Source organism: Aythya marila (assembly GCF_965140915.1).
Source record: "Aythya marila genome assembly, chromosome: 2".
NCBI lineage: Eukaryota > Metazoa > Chordata > Aves > Anseriformes > Anatidae > Aythya > Aythya marila.
In genome coordinates, this window is record NC_139043.1 from 60,170,607 (window position 1) to 60,190,656 (window position 20,050).

Sequence of the window (20,050 nt, forward strand, 5' to 3'; positions counted from 1 at the left end):
TTTCTTCTTATTACCATAGCTGAAGAAAATTAACTCTATATTTACTGTCATTATACTGTATTTTCTATTTTCTTTATTAAAATAATTAGTACCTATTTCAATGAACGATAGGTAATAGTAATGTAGCTTGCTAATTAGAAAGCAAGGAGACATTTATTTTCTACTTATACTTAGATTTTCCTGAAGCCATTTATTGGGAGAAAGTTACGGTGGATCTGATATACCTTATTTTACAAGAATAAGTTTGCTAATACAAATACTAATTAATGAAAACACTTGGTCTTGGTACTTCATCAAATTCCCAATGTTGTGTTTGGGCTCCATGAGAGAGTCACCCAGAAAAAAGAGAGCCCCAGATGTTTAATGCCTGTTCTGTTAAACCCATACATAATAAAAATTAAATAGTTATATCTGTGGAAGACATGTGCTTCAATGGGCCTTTTTGTAAATACAGTTCAAATCTTTTTCTTTTTATCTCAAAATAATCCACACTTAAATTGGTCTTGAAATAAGACAGTTTAGGAAATTACATTTTCAGTTTTAAGAACAAGCAAAGCCACTATTTAACTGTATCTTTTCTTAGTAACGAGTGTATCTGTAAATCTTCTCATGATGATAAATTAATAATGAGCTTTGTGTTTTCATTTATCATACATATCATATCAGATGTAGCAAGATCATATCAGATGTAGCAAGCGTGATTCTCTTAAGGCAACATGACTTGCTGCAAATATGCAAACCTACAAAGATGTTTCATACGTTACCTATTTTACTGAGTTTTGGTGATGTTTTTTTCTTTAGTCCTCCCAGCCCAACCCCCCCAGCGCAGTTACTGAAAGTCTAGCTGACCATTCATTTAATATATTTCATCTCTGGCATGTCCTGGAGCACAAACATTTCTTCTTGCAAGCCTTAATGGAATTTAATCTGTTAAATGTAATTTTTCATCATCTTGCTGATCCAACTGGGAGGACTGTAGGTTTGTTATATGTATCACGTCTTCGTTTCTCTGAACTGATACTGGGTGCCAGTGGTTGTCTCTGAAAAATCAGTTGTGTTTTTTTCTTAGGGAGCAGTTCATACATTTGTTTGCCTAACAACCTGTTTTCTTTCCTGTGTTTCAGTTTTCCAGTTTGACACTGAGTTTTATATCAGTGGGCTCGCACCTCTTTGTGACCAGCTTGTTATACTTTCATATGTAAAGGAGATTTCAGAAAAAACGGTAATTGTTTTTACGTTACAATTTCATCACAGTGCCAAGCCACGTCTGGTGAGTTAGGGCTTGCACCAGTCACACAGATCTGATTACCCATGAAAGAGTTTGTAGTCAGCTTGTAGTGAGCAGTGCTTGAGACTTCTCTGACCTATCAAATCAGGGCAGTGGAGGTCACGCTGAAGACTAATGGATTTACCTTTTAAAAGTCCTGTCTGGGTTCCTTTGTTTCCTGCAGGAAATGGAGAAGGTCCCTAGGTAGTCTTGCTTTTTTTCTTCCTTTTTCCCCTCCCTCTCTCTTTTCCTCTCCTTTTCTCTCATTCTTTCTGCTATTTCTGCACCAAAAGAACTGAAGGATCCTTATAGCCGAAGAAGCACCTTGCTGACACTGCGCCTCAGAAGTAATGAGAGCAGTGAAGCTGATGAACTCAGACAATAGGAGTCATGGTGCTGGGTGGGATGCGTTGGTGCAAGCCAAGTAGCATTGTTGCTCACCTCACCTCCAAGACCTTAGCTGTGTTGCACCAAGATCCGCGCATAGATAGCTAAAAATTAGGATTTGTGTCAGCTGTTCCTACAGTGAGCGGGTGCGCATGGCGGCTGGCTCCGACATTTATTTCATACTGCCGAATGAAAGGCGAGGTAGCAGAGGAAACCCTTGAAGTCGCAGTGTGAGAGTGGCAGATGCTCTTGATCATCTCTTTGATAGCACGTCTGCATTAGGCACCCATCGCCATAGTAACCTCGAGCAACTGGGTGCACAAGTTGCTAGGCGATGAAATGCTGTAGGTTCAAACAAACGCTCGAGCCTGCCGAAATCAATAGGGTTAGCTTCCAGCTCTGCTGCAGGATGTCAGATTATTATTTCTTTATTTATACAAAGGAGAAAAATAATGTCACAGCACAGTTTCCCCAGAGAGCTGGCGTAGTAGTCCTCTAGTGTGTGAGAGTCAGCGAAAGAAAAGGAGGCAAACAAATGGGATGAGAAGGGGGAGGAAAAGGCGGGCTGGAACGCAAGGAAGCAAGGAAATGGGGAAGTTGTCAGTAACGAAGAAGGGAGCTAGTGGAAAGCCAGTAGTGACTGAGAAAGGTGAAACTCATTCTGGCTGCTTTAGGGAAGAAGGATGAAAAGAGCATGTCAGGTAGTACAATGGTAATAGAACATAGGAAAGAAATTTCTCATGCGTTTGCCTTTAATTAGCCTTTTAAGCAAACAGCAAACTGCAAGCTGGACTTTGATAGCCTCCCAGTCCCCTGAGTACCTATAGCAAGGAGACAAAAGGACTTCTTCCCAGCACTGTGCTGTGACCTGGCCTGATGGGAGCCCCCTGCTTACCACCTCAGCTCCGCGGAGCGCAGGCTGGTTGAGCTGATCACTCACTATGGATGCTGCTGGGTTGTGAGGAACACTGTTCTTGCTACGCTTGATTTCACAGCTTTCAAATAACAACTTCTTAGTTGTTACAAATTGCATCTGAGTTGAACTCATGGCTGTGTTTCATTTTTCACTTGCTCTGGAACAGTTAAATCAGGGAAAGACCCAAGTGATGCTGCAGCCAAATGCATAGGCTGGAGCTGTGTAAATCCACTTCTTGTATTGCTCTGTTCTCGCACTCTGTATTTTGCTACTATTCATAGCTAGAAATATGAAATAATGCATTATCTTGGACCTTAACCTAATTAAAAATAAAGCTAGCTGAAGCCAGTGATTTCCCTGTGTTGTCATCTTACCTTAACCACCTACTTTGCACTGCCAAAGTTCACATTACTGAATATCACCAGCACAGCAAAAGTTTTAGTTTATTCTCAACCTAATTTTAGCTCTGTTGCTGTTGGATGCTTAGAAGTGCAAACTTCTTTAAAAAACAAAGAAACAAACAAAACACCTCAAAAAAAGTTAATCTTTGTACTGGAATAACATTGTTTTTTTAGAGCTCTGTCCTCCAGGGCCTGAGCCCAGCTGACAAGTCTCTGAAATTGTTCCATTGTTTATTGAACACAGTGGTTGATGATCATCTTTGATAGCTCTGGAAACTTCTGTGACCAAGAGTAGAAAAATAATGGTCAGACTCGGGGTAGAATTTAGAAATTTAGACCTGTGTCTTGGCTGAATCTCCTTTTCAAGGGAAGCAAGCCAAGAGTTGGGATAACTTTCCTTTGTGTTCCAGATGCAATTACAGCTCCTCAGTAGGTCACGTTTTTACAACTCATGGTTCGAAACTGAGTACCTAGTGCCAAGAGAATACTGATACTGCATCTTTGGGAATGGCTGCAGTTGTTGAATTTCAACCTTATTCATAGGTGACCATCAGCTGGTATTGCTAAGTAAATTGTATAGGATGCAGCTAAGACATTTGTGTTTTTCTAGGAGGTGGAGTGTTGTGCGCGGCCCAGGCTGGACATTGTACAGCCCCTGCCTGAGTCTTGTGAGGAGATTTCTTCTGATGCGCTAACAGTACGAGGATTTCAGGAAAATGAATGTAGAGATTATCATTTAGGTAGGTGTCCTTAATATTGTTTTGTTGTGGTTTTGGAAGTGAATTAAAATGACCTGATTTGGAAATACTTTGAGCCTCCTTTTTCATTTTTGCTATCTCCTTGAATAACAGTCTGGAACTGCTTATGACACTGAAGTGTACACTGAAGTCCACAAGAACAAGTCAGATGAAAAAACACAAACATGCTTTATTTGCAAAGGGGTGTATTTACACATGATTTTCAATGCCATTTATTAAACCACACATAGTGTGGTAGGGAGAAATTTAGATCTTGTGTAATGTGCAGTGTCATGGAAAGAATTATCTTTGATAGAGCCTCAACATGATCTTTAGGAGCTCTTCCATATCATTGGGCAAACCTAGAAGGGCTTCAGGAATACTGAAATGAATGAAACAGTGTCTGGAAAAGCTATGTTAAAGCCCAAGATGGAATAAACATGATTTCAGCAGTAAGATCAGCTTAAAAGGTTCACTTTAGTATTTATTTAGCTTTTCTGTGCTGATAAAGCTTCCAGCATATGACAGACCTTAAAGTGGTAAAATGAGTAGAAACTGGAGTTTGGCTAGTTCAGCCTTGAAGATGGGTTTAATTATGTAACAGGCAAGGAGAATAAACTCTGGCACAGCATATACCAGTTTTTTAAATAAGCCAGTGTGATTTTCTGATATATGTATTGTAGTTCAGGAAGATGCATGGCACAGCTGATGCAGAAATCCTTGGTGAAGATGATATAGCCAGTGTTAAACAGAAACATACCTTCTGGCTTTTAAAATCCATGAATCTGATTATTAAACAACTTCTCTGGCAGCACAGTTCAAATCATAGGCTTGGCAGGCCTCTGTGTTCATCAGTGCCCTTAAGCCACTAGAAATAAACTATATCTCCTCCTGATCTCCAGAACATCTCTGCTGCTATCAGTGGAATTGAGATTACTTTATACCTGTCCAAAAGCAGAACACTGATGCCCACAGTTCTACTTTTATGCTTAATGAATATTCTAGTTAACCTGACAAGTCTAGATTTTTTTAGATGGCTTTAAAACAAGCAGTATTTTGTGGATTGCTTATAGGTTCGGGACTGTATTTGTATGCATGCATAGATACAGCTACAGGCTGGGGGATGGGCTTCTTTCCCATACCCACAAAATATAGTGATTCTTCATGAGTTCTCTGCAAATAGTAATTATTCTGAACAGCAGTCTTCTGTGCTTGGTTTTACCTTTAAGTACATTTTTACTTTGGGCTTACTCAAAAATAAAGACTTATGGTATAAGCAAATGCATTATACATACAACCTTAACTTACAGCATTGCAAATGCATTGCTGTAATGATGTGCTGTGTCCCCAGGGGTTATGGCATCTATCATTTATGTTTTTGATGGCCTTGACCTTGATGGGGAGGATAAGTTTATTGCAGGCTATGTGGTGTAATAGTCCTCTAAAAGTATAATAATGTGTTCTAAACCATCATAAAGTTTACACGTAGTGGATGAATCAGAATTTGCAATAAGCTGTAGTGATTTTTTTTTTAAAGCTATTTTGCCATTTAAACCAGTTCTAATTTATTGGAGAATCCAGCTTCCCAAAGAAGCATGTTCTGCTGGAGTAGCTTTGCTGGCTTCCTTTTCTTAAATTCCCCTCAAGGGTGTACTAAAAAGCAGAGCTTTACTTAAGGAAAATATAATAATAATAAAATCGTGTATGTATTTGCAGAGTATTCGGAAGGTGAATCACTTTTTTATATCATCAGCCCAAGAGACGTGGTTGTGGCTAAAGAGCGGGACCAAGATGACCACATTGACTGGCTTCTGGAAAAGAAGAAATATGAAGTAATTTTTACAACAGTCTTTCCTTCAGACTTACCTGGTTTTGAAGTTGTGGTGGGGTGATGAACTTAGCTAGATCATTTGGATTAAATATTTTCTGTTCCTTCAGTCATTGTCTAAATGATTGTGAGGGCAGGTGATGACCATACATCTCTGCATTGCCTCTGTGGAGAGTTAGACTTCTTACTGGAAAAACTCGTCAGAATTGCACCCAAATGACGTGGATGAATTAAATGCTGTGAATACTGCCCTCAGCATCAGATATGATGTTACTAAACAGCTGTTATTAATTTAGCTGTTATTAAATTATCTGTTACTAAAAATTATTAAAGCTGGTTTTTGACTTTAAAGCAGCAGAACAGTTGACTACTGAGCAGTGTGGGTGTTTTTCTAGATCTCTTCTGACTAAAGAGGGAAGGAAAATGGACATAGTGAGGGATATTAGATTTTCCCATTCTATATTGCTTTCAATATAGAACAAAAATGGTGTTAGGGCATTGCGTGTTGTTCCATGTTACTTACCTTCAACACTGAAGTTTTTAAAAGTAAAATAATATGGGTTCCAAGTGTAGGTGTTGGTGCTGAAAGCAGTATTATTCGCCAAAAAAAAACAGAGCCAATATTGAAAAACAAGGATATATAACTCCCTTTGAAAAAGCAGCTCAGCAGTTAGTTTTCTAAATATTAGTGTTTTTAAGCATTTGTATCTTAACACCTAAAACGATATTAAATTCTTACAGACAATCTCAACATGCACCCAGTGTTCTGGATTCTGCTGTCCTGCAGCCAGTGATTTAAAAACACTTGCTACTGTGCATGAAGTAACTTTCAAATCCTTATTTACGTGTTATTCATTGGATGCCCATTAAAAGAAAAAATTGCTGTTCAGCGCTTGCTCCTTCCGTTACTGCTGTCATGATATTCCTCATGCAGATTTGTTTAAATCCTTGAGGATGATTTTGCATCTGAATAAAAAACTCACATGATGAACACAGTTATGCCGTTTATGTAAATCACAGCATTTGGTCCCTGAAGACTCCAGTAATTTGCAAGTGACAGCTGTGTGCGTGTCTTTGTGAAAGCTATTCAAGGTAGCAGATAGCTTGTGTGTTATGATGTATGTTAAAGGTTTCATTTTGTTTGTAAAAGTGCCAGCTTTGTTTCTATGCACTTGAAGGAGGGAGAGGAACTGCAAATGACACTTAAATATAAATCATACTGATTGGAGAAGGCTTTTGGGGTACAAAAGAGAAAAGCATACCCTTCCCCCAATGTCATCCTGATGATTTTTTTCACAGGTTTTGGTAGTGAAGGGTTCTCATTTGAAAATGATCCAATGGGATTGCATTGTCTGTTTCGTTGTAATCTTGAGATTTGATCCTAATATAGTAATGTGGAGTGAACCCAGATGGAAACAAAAGTAGTTTTCTCTTTGGTTGACTGCTTTTGTTTGAGTATGAATTCAAAGCTGTTCATTCAGCCATGGCATTAAAAATTCTACTGCTTCAAACACCCTGCTCTGAAAAAGAAATAGTTGATTTATGCAGTTCTAGAGCTTTCTGTATTGAAAGTTTGTGTATTTGGCTAGTATCTCAGTTTTCTACTTTTTGAATATAGGAAGCTTTGATGGCAGCTGAGATCAGTCAGAAAACCATAAAAAAGCACAAGATTTTGGTAAGTCTCAAAACTTCTATTCAAAACAAAATATCTGATTTCTTTTAGAGCACTGTGAGATGCTACAAATACATTCCCTGTTCTGTGTCACACCAGACAATAGCTGTCAGGCATACTCTGACTAGCATTCGATTTCCTGGTTTCAGCTGCAGAACAGGAATGTTAGTGTGTGAAACACAAAAGGATGTGGATTTTATGAAGGTGCTATTGACATTAAAAAGAAGAGAATTGCACTTCTCTGATTGCTCATGGGGTTTTTGTTTGCTTTTGCTTTTGTTTTAAATTTTCTGTTGTTTCAAGTAACACAGTATTACAATATTAGAGATTGGGTTGGGGGGTGACACATTTCTCTAACTTTTACCTTGTATGTTTGACAGGGTTTTGGCAGGAGTTTCAAAGGTGCCGTTGGAAGACCTTTTAAATGCTATTGAAATTCAGTTGCAGTTTCACATCTAGCTCTCTCATGTTGCTTTGCAATTCTCATTATTTTACATAGTTAAGCTTCTTTTCCCCTGTATAGTTATTTCCCATGTTTATAGTTCCTTCAGAGCACAAAAAAGGATATTGTTGTTATAGACAAAAGAGTGAGGGAGATAATATAACAGCCACAAAAGCATCACTAATTTTCACTTATTTTATTTTTAAATTGACCTCAGTATGAACACATTGGTATTTTGTTAATACTGGTGTTTCTTTAATGGAAGTGTTCTTTTCAGGTACAAAGTGTTTGAAGAGGTGTTTAATTTTTAGCCAGATTATTTCTACAATATGCACATTGCATATAAATACATCTTAAAAATTCTTTTCTTCTGATGCCGTCCAAAAGTTGAATCAAGTCCTAATGGCATGCCATCACCTATCACAGCTTGCGTGATTTAGCTGCTTCATGACCCTTGCAGAAGATGTAAAAATTCTTAGAGGACATCCTGACAATACATTAGAATATATATATATTTATGCTTTTCTCTTGGTTTGCAAAAATTTATTCCACTAGGTTTCAACTCATTGTGGGTATACACAAGCACAGTCATTGAGTGTTTGGCCCCTAACGCAAAACCTAAGGGAAAAATTGTTGATATCAAGCTCTAAGTAAAGTCTTGGTGGTACAGGGATTTACAACAAATCATGTTCTCAGTGCCTATCAGTGATCAGACCAATGACACCACAGTTGCACCACCTGCCAAGTCAGGTGGATGTCTTGGGCCTTTTATAGTTTGCAGGAATGAGCATGCCCCTCTGTACCTCCCCAGCAGAGTGCACGGATCTTATACAACTGCAGCCCTTTCCTTACACTGTCTTCTCTGCTTGCTGGGAGACTGGCCTACAGGAGAGAGGCTGCCAGCAATCTTCATTCTCAGGAATGGTGAAGTTGAAAATACAGAGATGGTTCATGTAGTAGCATGAAATCCAAAAGTCTGGAGTGTATTTATGGCTTTTCTTTTTTCCAGCTTTGTAATAGATTGACTGATCGAAGCTATTGGATATCTCCATTCACATTCTGCTGTTCTCAGTACTGTCTTTGATTTTGATGATAAAAAAATATGTTCTGTCTGAGAAGACCTTCCCAAATGTCTGTCTTTTCAGGAAACAAGGACTTCTTTCATTTTACAGCCCTCTTTGTGGCTGGAAAAAATGCGTTTTTAGCAATATGACTCTTCCATTATGCAGTGAATACACTGGTCTATGTTGACCTTGACACTACCACGGGGATTACAATATAAGGCATGGTGGTTTGACTTAATGTATTAAATGCCTACCAAATTACTTTACAGTTGACCTATGTGATAAACTCTTGAGAAGATGAATTTAGTATGTTATTACTGAGAACTTTGTGAGATTATTATATATAATTTCTTTACTTTATGAAGCAGCAGGAAAACTTCATTAGGATTGGAGAGCTGGAGTACCTCCCCTGTGAAGACAGAGTTGGGGTTGTTCAGCCTGGGGAAGAGAAGGCTCCAGGGAGAGCTTATAGTGGCCTTTCAGTAGCTAAAGGAGGCCTCACAGGGAAGATGGGGAGGGACTCTTTGTGTAGTGACAGGATAAGAAGTAATGGCTTAAAACTAAAAGAGGCTAGATTTAGATCAGATATAAAGTAAAAATTGTTTACGATGAGGATTGTGAGGCACTGGAACAGGTTTCCCAGAGAAGTTGTAGATATTCTATCCCTGGAAGTGTTTAAGGCCAGGCTAGATGGGGCTTTTGGCAACCTGGTCTAGTGGGAGGTGTCCCTTCCCATGGCAGGGGGGTTGGAACTGGATGATCTTTAAGGTCCCTTCCAACCCAACCCATTCTGTAATTTACATTCTCCACCAACATTTTTCTTGAATGCAAACTTTGTGTTGACAGAGAAGGTGTCTCAGACAGTGGTTGATGTTCTTATTTTTGAGATAAATAATGCAAGTACTGAATGATCAGCTATGTTTTTTGAACCGTCCTTAACATACAGAAGTGGTACACTCTTCTCAGTGTCAATGAGATTATGAAAATTATTTAAAAGAGCATCTTAATTTGAGTCCTTTAGTGATCTAGGCAAACATTTTGTGTTGACTATTCCATGGGCCCTACATCTAAAGAACTGGGGGTATTCACTTAGGGCCTGGTGCTTAACCTAACAACAAGGCCTACAGCTGAAATGGTAGTTATTGTAGCAGTAAAGTACTTGATTTCCAAACTTTTATAACTAACTCCTTATTTTTGCTCCCTTTAGGACATTGGCTTAGCCTATATAAATCACCTAGTAGAGAAAGGAGAGTATGATCTGGCTGCTCGGTAAGATATTAAGAGATCATCTTTGCTGGCTAAAATGTGTCAGTGAGAAAAATTGGAAGCAATTAATGATTTTGAAATATTTTGAAATGTTGATCTTCCTTGTGTTGTGGAGTCTCTAAGGTATCAAAACATATAGATATGTTACTGTGTTCTATATTTTGTTGCCTGTAGTGACCCAAAAGTTACTGGAATCTTAAGTTTAATTGTAATTGGGACATACATGTTTTTGAAAATAAGCCGTGATTTTTTTGAAACCACACTAGATTTTCAACATCGAAGTTTTCTTTGGATGTTGATCTTATTACTGTGTCAATGCATGTAAGATCTTCAGAAGATAATTTGTGTTTCCATGCATGTAACCAAAATGTCAAATTTGGTTATCTGAAGCATAAGAAATCACCTGAGATTTGTATTTTCATATGTATGTGTATGTACATCTTTAAGCACTTAATTTTATTTAGCTGAAACTTAAATTTTTCACTCATTAAGCTAATGCGTTCCTAATCAATAAGACCGAACGCATAGTAAGCAGTCAGGTTCTCCTGAATGCAATGAAATTGTAAGCCCTTACAGGAGGAGTTACCTGGCATACTCTGCTTGAAGCAGTGCTTGCCAAAATTAGTGACCTTTGAAAGAGCTCTGATAAGGGAGAAGAGAGGAGGAAAGAATCATGCAGTAATGCTGTCACATTTGTATTATTCTGTGTATTTATAATTTATTCTCTCCCTTTCATCTTCCTTCCAGAAAGTGCCAGAAAATTCTTGGCAAAAACACAGAACTCTGGGAATTTGAAGTTTACAAGTTTAAAGAAATAGGTCAGCTTAAGGTAAGTTAATTTGTATCTCTGAAGGGAATTATTTGGCATGCTCTGTTTCCTCTATGTTTTGACCGAGTATCTAAAGGTTTGACATGTAATGGCTCTAATGTGGCAGCACAAGACAGCACTGCCTTTAAATTTCCTGGGCCAGACCTCTTGTCATACAGTTGTCATTAAGGTTGATATGTATATGTTAACAAGCCTCCAAACAGGGTTGGAGGCAGACCACACCCAGGTACTCAGCTACCTATTTTTAGCTTTTTGACAGCCCACAAGTAAAAGACCCACCCCCAGGGCCTTTACTTTCACAGATGCTTACAGTTAAATACATCATTTCATTTACTTTCCACTTCCTTCCAATATCTCCTGAAAATTCCTGCCCCAACTCTTAAGGAAAAGAGCCTCTTTGGTGTCAACCTTTCCTGAAAATCCAAGTCTCTTGCAACAGAGACACAGCTGTAATTGCAAAAAAAAAAATGGCAAAGTAATTTAGGGAAAATATATGCTCTGTGCTAGAAATGGTGGCAAAAGAGGAGCAGCCTGCTCTGTCTTGTGTTTTCCCTCCTAGGAAACTAACTACCATAATGGTACATGCTTAGTGTGAGATTCTCAGTTAATAAATTGCCTAGGACATAAGGCTATATAGTGCTGTCACTGCCAAACTGGTAGAAAACATTATGCACACTCCCTTCAGTAACGCATGTACGTTTATTTCTGAATTTTATGTCTTCCTATTCAAACTCAATGAGCCAAAAAGGACATATTATAAAGATCTCACAGCATGCAGTCCATAGCTGGTCTTGAGCTGTTTAATTCTGTTCAAAGAGCGAAAATGTTCCAGCATTACTGTTTTTAGAAATGCCTGGCTTTTGTTTTAGAGTCACACCAGTGCAAGAACAGCCTTGCCTTTTATATGAGTTCTTAGTGGTCTGGTGCACTCTTTGCCACACTGGAAGATGAAATCTCATGTTTCTGTCTCTTTATTTCAATCCAATAAAAGGCCTGAGTGCAGGTGCAGGTGAAATTTTGATACACTGCTTCTTCATCCTCTTGGTTTTATTTTGTTTTTAGATGCAAGCGTCTGGAATGGATGTTTTTCTTGACTCCACTTATGTCATCCAGCAGACTGTAAAATATAAAAATATTTGCAGGTTTGCTGCAAAAACATCTCTGCTAAATTACTGCCTTTCTAAACTGTTGGTTGTTTTCAGCCCATTGAAAGTGGACTTAGAAAAACATAAGATGCAGTACATTATTCAGTTTCAAGCTGCAGTTCTAGAAGATGCTTTGCTTATTTTACTATTGCAATGACAAGTAAGTTTTCCCAAGTTACTAAAGATACCAGACTATAGATACTAAAGATACCAGATACCAGGCTTAACTTAGTTTATCCTTTGTGAGTTCTTGAAATGCCGTGGGTTTCTTTTATGTTATTTGGAATTTTTACCTATTTACTCAACAAGCAGCTACTACACAAAAGTGTAACTGCTGTAATGTCTTTTAGCACTGATGAGGGGACTGTACTTGAGATTTGGAGACAAAGTGTTTTCTAGCATCAAGAAATGAAATTACAAGAACTTTGGATGCTGGGTACTTAGCTTTGGAGCTACACTGTCCCTCTTCAGATTACTTGTGCCTTTAAAAAGGGAATTTTCTTTAAGAATTTTTGCTGCATCTATTAGCTGTAGCCTGAAATCTTATATTTTTCAGTATAATGTGATTTGCCAATAACTAACTTGTAGGTTTAGTTTTGTGTGTGTGTGTTCTGCACTAAAAGGTCCTATTTGACTACCAAAGGCTGCATTTTGGTATCTTGGTGTCTGTTGAGGCTTCAGTTGAATGTACTCTAGCAAACTTTGTTTCAAGATTTTTGAGCCTTGAGTCGATCTGCCCCACTCCTCCCCAAGCAGCTGTGGTTTGGTGGAGTTAACGTGCTTGTGCATGAGTCACTTCAGTGTAACATCCAGGGACTCGGCTCCAACAACTGAGGAAGGTGGATTTGAAGGAAGAGGCCAAACTCTGTGAGTGCTGTTGGTTGTGGCATGAGGCATATGCTGTGTTATTTTGACTCTGCTGTGGCAGCACTGACTTTCAGCAGGGGTGCAGGATGATCAGCTAGCAGCAGGAATGTTTTAATGACCAAAATGTTGGCTAGGGGACACATCAAAAACTTCACCTGACTATGGTGGGCTTAGCACTGAGCAGCGTTATTCAAACAGCCTGTTTCAGCTCACAGGTATCCTCTGAGGAATACGTATTTGTGTTTTGGGCTTCTTGGTGAGATGTTTTAGGCTATCTCATGTCACCTTCTATATGGTTTCTTGTGTATACCCTGCTTTTATTGATCAGAAGTCTGAAAGCACGTCTGAAGAATAAAGAAGGAAAGGAAATGTTTCTGTGTATAGTATCTTCTTTTCATTTAAAGTCACTTTGCCAACATGGCTCAGGAATTGATACAAAGGCATCCCAATTCTGGAGCTTTTTGTCGGTCTGACCTCACTCTTTAACTACTGCATAAAAATAAAATAGGAAGAGTTTGTAACCTCCAGTATGTCTTGGTTCAGCTTTATGCCTAGGCTCAAAAATAGCTTGGATATTTTTCTGTCTTTGCTGGGCAGTTTGGCAACTGCAGGAGGTGGCTGTGATTTTCCTTTGTAGCAGTGGGACTTTGGGCAGGAGTGATTTCCTTCCCACATTATCCTGGCCCCATGTAATGAGGCAGCTGCCCTGCTCTGCAGTGAGCTGTGCTGGCAAACTGGAGCCGAGAGTTGCAGCAAAGCCTGTTGGATGAAGCTGTTTGCCTAGGAGGTGGCAGGAAGACAAAAGTGATATGAAAACAGCAGTTTAGAATTGCCCTCTTCTTCAAGTCTCCAGATGATATTCCAGCTTTCTTACCGTGTGGTTGTTGAAAGAAGGCTTTTTATTTGTGTTTAGGCATTTGGTTCCCTGGGGCAGCTGGCAGGAGCGTGCCCCAAGTTAGCTGTTGAATTCTGTGACAGATGGTGAGAGCTGATGTTGGCAGCATGCTACACTTCAAAGACTGGCCGAGCTCAAACTGTGAGGGAGAGGAGAGATGTCCTGTGAGCAATGAACTTCTAATTTTTGCAAAGTCATTAACAATTCCTTTTTTGTCAATGTTTTCTTTTAACCTCCTTTTTTTCCTGCAGACAGAAGACTATCATGAAATCTGTAACTTAAGCAATTGTTGAGTTAAATATTGGGAGGAATTATTGTGAATAGTCATTGCTGTTTGTAAAACTGGAAGGAAAAAAAACAACAACCTATGTTATAGTGAGCTGTTATTTTTCCAGCTTTGTTCAAGCAACCTCAATAACAAAATGCTACTGTAACATGTACTGTTAGTGGGCAACAGGCAACATCACTGAGTGTTTGGAGGAATTTCATCAGTGCTGGGCCTTCAGCTACAAACCCAGGAGTACCAGCATGGCTGATAGTGATGGGGATTATTTTGGCAAGCTGTAATAGCCTTGGCCTCTTGGTGCATGGAATAATAGTGCTAATAAGATACTGTGCTGAAATTCAATGGCATGAGCTGAGTAATTATAGCAGGTTCTTGCTTCCTGACTGCCAGCATGCAGTTTCTTTACAAGTCCTATAGAGCAACAGATCACACTCATTCAATGTTTCCTTGGAGAGGTATATTCTCAAATTAATTTTTATTTGGATCTGTAAAAATATCTGGTGAAACAGAACTCTTCAAAAATGTAGTGGCCTCACAGTAAGTCACAAATTAGAATACAATACAATATCCAGAGTTGGAAGGGACCCACAAGGGTCTTTGGGTCCAACTCCTGGCACCACACAGTTCTACCCAAAAACTGAGACCATGTGACTGAGAGCATAGTCCAAATGCTGCTTAAACTCTGACAGTCTTGGTGCCATAACTGTGTCACCTGTTCCAGTGCAAGACCACCCTCTCACTGAAGAACCTCTTCCTGATATCCAGTCTGAACCTCCCCTGTTGCAGCTTGACACCATTCCCGTGGGTCCTATCACTGATCACTAAAGAGAACTGATTGGCACCTGCCCCTTCATTCCCCTGTGGTGGTTCCACTCGAGTGGGCAGCCGAGCTCCACCACAACTGCTCTCTCACTCTCCCTCCTCAAAGAGGAACGGGGAGAAAATACAATGAAAAGGGCTCAAAGGTTGAGATAAGGACAAGGAGATCACGCAGTAATTACTGTAACGGGCAAAACAGACTCGGCATAGGGAGACAGTAAGATTTATTGCTCATTACTAAAAAGCTAGAGAAGTGAGAAACAAAGGAAAGAAACCAAAAGCACCTTCTCCCCCCATCCACCCTCTTCCACTCCCTCCCCCCGAGTGGCACAGGGGAACAGGGGAATGGGGGTTATGGTCAGTCTACAGCACTTCTTCTCTGCCGCTCCTTCTCGGTCACTCTCGTCCCCTGTGCTGTGGGGTCCCTCCCACGGGATACAGTCCTTGATGAACTGATCCGGTGTGGGCTTCCCACAGGCAGCAGCTCTTCCAGAACTGCTCCAGATATGGGTCTGTACCACGGGGTCCGTCCCTCAGGAGCAAACTGCTCCAACCTGGCTCCCCTACGGGCAGCAGCTCCTGCCAGGTCACCTGCTCCTGCGTGGGCTCCTCTCCACGGGCTACAGGTCCGGCCCGGAATCTGCTCCGGCAGGGGTCTTCCACAGGCGGCAGCCTCCGTCGGTGCAGGGCCACCTGCTCCACCATGGTCTCGTCCACAGGCTGCAGCGTGGCACTCTGCTCCACCGTGGTACTCCATGGGCTGCAGGGGGACATCCTGCTTCACCATGGTCCTCCACCACAGGCTGCAGGGGACTTCTGCTCCAGCGCCTGGAGCACCTCTCCCCCTCCTTCTTCACTGCCGTTGGCGCCTGCAAGGCTTTTCCTCACTCCTCTCACTCTCCCAGCTCCTGTGTGACACAGCATTTTTTTCCCCTGTCTTAAATATGCTCTCACAGAGGCGTAAAGCAACATCGCTTATTGGCTCTGCTCTGGTCAGCAGTGGGGCCCTTACCAAACATGGGGCAGCTTCTAGATCTTTCTCACAGAAGCCACCCCTATGGCCCCCTGCTACCAAAACCTTGCCACATAAACCCACTACATCCTCCCTGTACAAGGAATGTGTAGACCGCAATGAGGTCTCCCCTCAGCCTCCTCTTTTCCAGGCTGAACAGGCCAAGTGACTTCAGCCGCTCCTCATACATCTTCCCCTCTAGGCCCTTCACCATCTTTATAGCCCTCCTCTGGACACTCTCAAATAGTTCCACGTCCTTTTTGTACTATGGTGCCCAGAACTGCACACAGTACTCGAGGTGAGGCTGCACCACTGCAGAGTAGAGTGGGACAGTCCTTTCCCTCAACCGACTAGCAATGCTATGCCTGATGCACCCCAGGATACAGTTGGCCCTCCTGGCTGCCAGGGCACACTGCTGGCTCATATTCAGCTTGCTATCAACAAAAAACCCCAGATCCCTCTCTGCAGGGCTGCTCTCCAGAGTCTCGTCCCCCAAATGTGTATAAATATCTGAGGGAAGGGTGGCAAGAGGATGGAACTGGTCTCTTCTCAGTTGTGCCCAGTGACAGGACAAAAGGCGGTGGGCACAAACAGAAGCACAGGAGGTACTGGCTGAATATGAGAGGGTACTTCTTTACAGTGGAGGTGACAGAGCACTGGCACAGGCTGTCCAGAGAGGTTGTGGAGTCTCCTTCTCTGGAGATACTCAAAACCCACATGGATGCCATCCTGTGCCATGTGCTTTAGGTAATCCTGCTTGGTAGGGGCATTGGACTTGATCTTCAAAGGTCCCTTCCAACCTCAACCATTCTGTGGTTCATTGATGATTCTACGATGACACCACCACAATCAGGAAACCAGGAGATGCTGTTCATTTCTACCATCCTCCTTGGATAGCCAATAGCTGACCATGTTCCTGATATTCTTAAAACATCTCTTTATTTCTCATGCACATTGCCACTTTCTTGGGCCAATTTCCTTATGCCCAGGCTCTTTTTCACCTTCCCAGGTGATGACTTGGTCCCCCAATTCTTGTTGTGTCCTCCTAAATGGTCTCTTCAGGATATCTCCACTGCTCAGATGTCCAGCTGCACGTCAAGGCTCTGGCTCTGAGGCACAGTTTCCAGACCAAGAGAGAGCTCTTGCCCTGGACCCCAGCCTGGCAGACGTTACTCCTGACAGTGTGGAGCAGCCATTTCATGTCAGCATTTTCTCACAACAGTCGCGTTACCTCTGTTAGTGCTGCCATCAGGGGCACACCAAGTGATGTCACCCCAGAGTCTCTGCCACCCTCCAGCATCACAAAAGGCAGGTGGCTATAAGTGCCCTGAGTGTCCAGCCTGTGTTCAGTCCAGTTGGTGGCACTCAAGAGGTTGAGGTTTCACTGCTGGAACGTGAGAGGTGAAGGTGTTACTGGTGGAACGTGAGACGAGACGTCGAAGTTCTTCTTGTGGCACAAGAGACGTCGAGGTGCTTCTGTGTGGCAGGTGAGGCATACGGGTCCTTCTGCTGGAACCCAAGATGTCGACAACCTTTTGCTGGAACACGAGCCATTGATGTCCTTCTGGGGGCATGTGAGATGCTGAGATCCCTCTGGTTGCAGGCAACGCATCGAGGTTCTTCTGGTGGAGTGCAAGTCATTGAGGTGCTGCTGGTGGGCTGCGAGTCTTTGAGATTCTGCTAGCAACCCCCGAGGGAGGTGCTGAGGACCAGAGACACTTGATACCCACTTGATATCAGAGCAGCGTCCCGGGAACAACAAGCATCTCCACACCGGAGGAGCCGCAGACGCCATGAGCCAGCCACGCCAGGAGCAGCCAGCGGAGGCCCCCGTAGAAGAGAGCTGCGCCATCTGCCAGGGCCCGCTGGCTGATGCAGCTCATGTGGACCCCTGCGGGCACTGCTTTTGCAGAGTGCATCCAGCCCTGGGCTGCACACAGAGCCACCTGTCCGCTCTGCCGCCAGCCCATCATTGCCATCGTGAGGCTGGTGCCGGCCTGCCAGCCCCAGGGAAGGTTCCAGCACAACATGGGGCTGGTGCGGCGGCGACGACAGTGACGGCAGAGCCCCTACAGCTACCGGTCCCGCAGCGTCTCGCCCAGGCGCAGGGACCACAGCCCCGCCATGCCACGACAGCTCGTCCGCAGCTTCTCCTGGCACTGGGAGCAGGATGGGCGCAGGCGGCCCCGGTCCCCACTGAACATCAACCCCGAGGATCCATCTTGGCTGCGCAGGGCTCGGCAGGAGGAGCTGGGGGTTGGTGACCATGGGGGCCGCCAGGCTGGGCCCGGCATTTAAGAAAAAAATAAATCCTAAAAAGCAACCCAGATGGAAGTCATTTTGGGGATGGGAAATTATCATGGTGTTGTAACACTGGGTGTGGGGAGCAGCTATAAAGGTGACCATGCCCTAACAGGAAAAAGGCTGACAGAAGAAGTCTCCTGAACCTGGGGCAGCAGAAAATGCCTGCCGGCCTGAGAAGTGCCGGCCCAGTATCTGTGTGGGCAGACAGACCTTGCCTGGGGCCGGGATGGTGGCATCAGCCACACTTTCAACCAGAATAAATTCCATTTTTAAATTTAATTTCCATTTCACAAAGCCTCTGTCTGCAGACACAAATTGGTTTGGGGATGTCGGCTGCAGCTTGGAGGGGACGGAGGGAAGGGGAATGGCTACATGTGGTGTGCACCTGTGGGAAATGTGGGGATGGGAAGTCATGAGGGGAATGGGAAAGTGTGGGTGGTCAGAGGAGCCATAAAGGTGACCATGCTCTAGTGGGAAAAAGGCTGACAGAAAGTCTCCCGAACCTGGGGCAGAAGAAAATGCCTGTCGGCCTGAAAAGTGCCAGCCTGGGAGCTGTACCACAGGGTGCAGTCCTTCAGGAGCCGCCTGCTCAAGCATGGGTTCCTCTCCACGGAGCAGCACAGGAAGCTTCTCAGACGAAAGGAGCTCTGTTTGGGGTGAAAATCAGGCCTGTTTTATACCATTTATAAATGTTATGCCTAAGAAAGCATAGGACACCACCACTTCAGGAAACCAGGAGATGCTATTTGTTTCTCCCATACTCCTGGGACAGCCAAGAGCTGACGATGTTCCTCATACTTTTTAAACATCTCTTTATTTCTCATGCACATTGCTGCTTTCTTGGGCCAATTTCCTTATGCCCAGGCTCTTTTTCACCTTCGCAACTTGAGGAACAAGTTGTTCCTCAGATTCTTGTTGTTTCCTTATTGATGGTCTCTTCAGGATGTCTCTGGTGCTCAGGTGTCCAGCTGCATGTCAAGGACATCCCTGGCTCCCAGGCTGATTCCAAGCTCCCCGCCTGGACCCCAGCCTGGCAGACGTTGCTCCTGTCAGTGTGGAGCAACCATTTCAGTAAAAGTTTTTCAGCTAACGACTGCTCATACTTTTTTACCATATTTAATATCAAGGCTGGATAAAATGGATTTTGATAACTTTCATCTTCTGAGGGGTCTTGTGTATGTTTTATTTTCTAATGACTGTCAGTAAATATTCACACCTCGGTAAGTCCAGTGGCTGATTAGCCGATTCCACCAACTAGTATCTTACTGCTGTCTTTCTAATGAAAATTCCTTCAGGGTAAGTAATAAGATTCTGATGTGTGCCATCTTAAAGCAAGTAATATTACAATGCTACTTACAAATATGATTATACAATGCTTCCAATGTTTATCAAGTGTTTATTAGTATTTTGTACATGGTTTTATTGTTTGGTTCACAATAATTCTTTTTCATATAATTGAAGTACTGGGATATTACTTATCATGCTCCTTCTTACTCTTTGTTCTCTTTGTTCCTATAGGCAATTAGTCGTTACTTGCCCAGACGGGATCCAGTTTTGAAACCTCTTATCTATGAGATGGTCCTGCATGAGTTTTTGGAGAGTGACTACGAGGTACTGCAGCCTGACATGTCCACATGTAGTAGCTATTGCCAGCCAAATACCCTCAGCAACATAGAATTCCGATTACAAATTCTCCACTGTGTTCAAACAGGTTGCCAGTGGACAACTTCATGATAGCGCAAAAATAAAAAGACAGATTTTGTTTGTTTTCAGAAGAATAAGTAGGATGTTCTTCAGAGCACACAAGTTTTGTGAGATTGTTTACTTATTATGAATACTTCTATTTTTAGTTTGTTTAATACAGCACAAGTGGTCCAGGTGCTGCACAAAGCGTACAGCACCTGAAAGGGACC

General features: G+C 42.3%; 1 protein-coding gene across 2 annotated transcripts in view; it reads left to right on the forward strand.

The window, feature by feature from the left end:
* The window catches only part of VPS41 (VPS41 subunit of HOPS complex), a 115,963-nt gene that overhangs the window by 69,216 nt on the left and 26,697 nt on the right, over positions 1 to 20,050 (forward strand). For both annotated transcript variants that reach the window (XM_082754220.1, XM_082754219.1), the window contains exons 11-17: positions 1,125 to 1,222; positions 3,582 to 3,711; positions 5,425 to 5,540; positions 7,155 to 7,211; positions 9,922 to 9,983; positions 10,728 to 10,809; positions 19,656 to 19,748. In XM_082754220.1, coding sequence (XP_082610346.1) covers positions 1,125 to 1,222; positions 3,582 to 3,711; positions 5,425 to 5,540; positions 7,155 to 7,211; positions 9,922 to 9,983; positions 10,728 to 10,809; positions 19,656 to 19,748 — 638 coding nt within the window. The remainder of the gene's footprint in view (positions 1 to 1,124; positions 1,223 to 3,581; positions 3,712 to 5,424; positions 5,541 to 7,154; positions 7,212 to 9,921; positions 9,984 to 10,727; positions 10,810 to 19,655; positions 19,749 to 20,050) is intronic.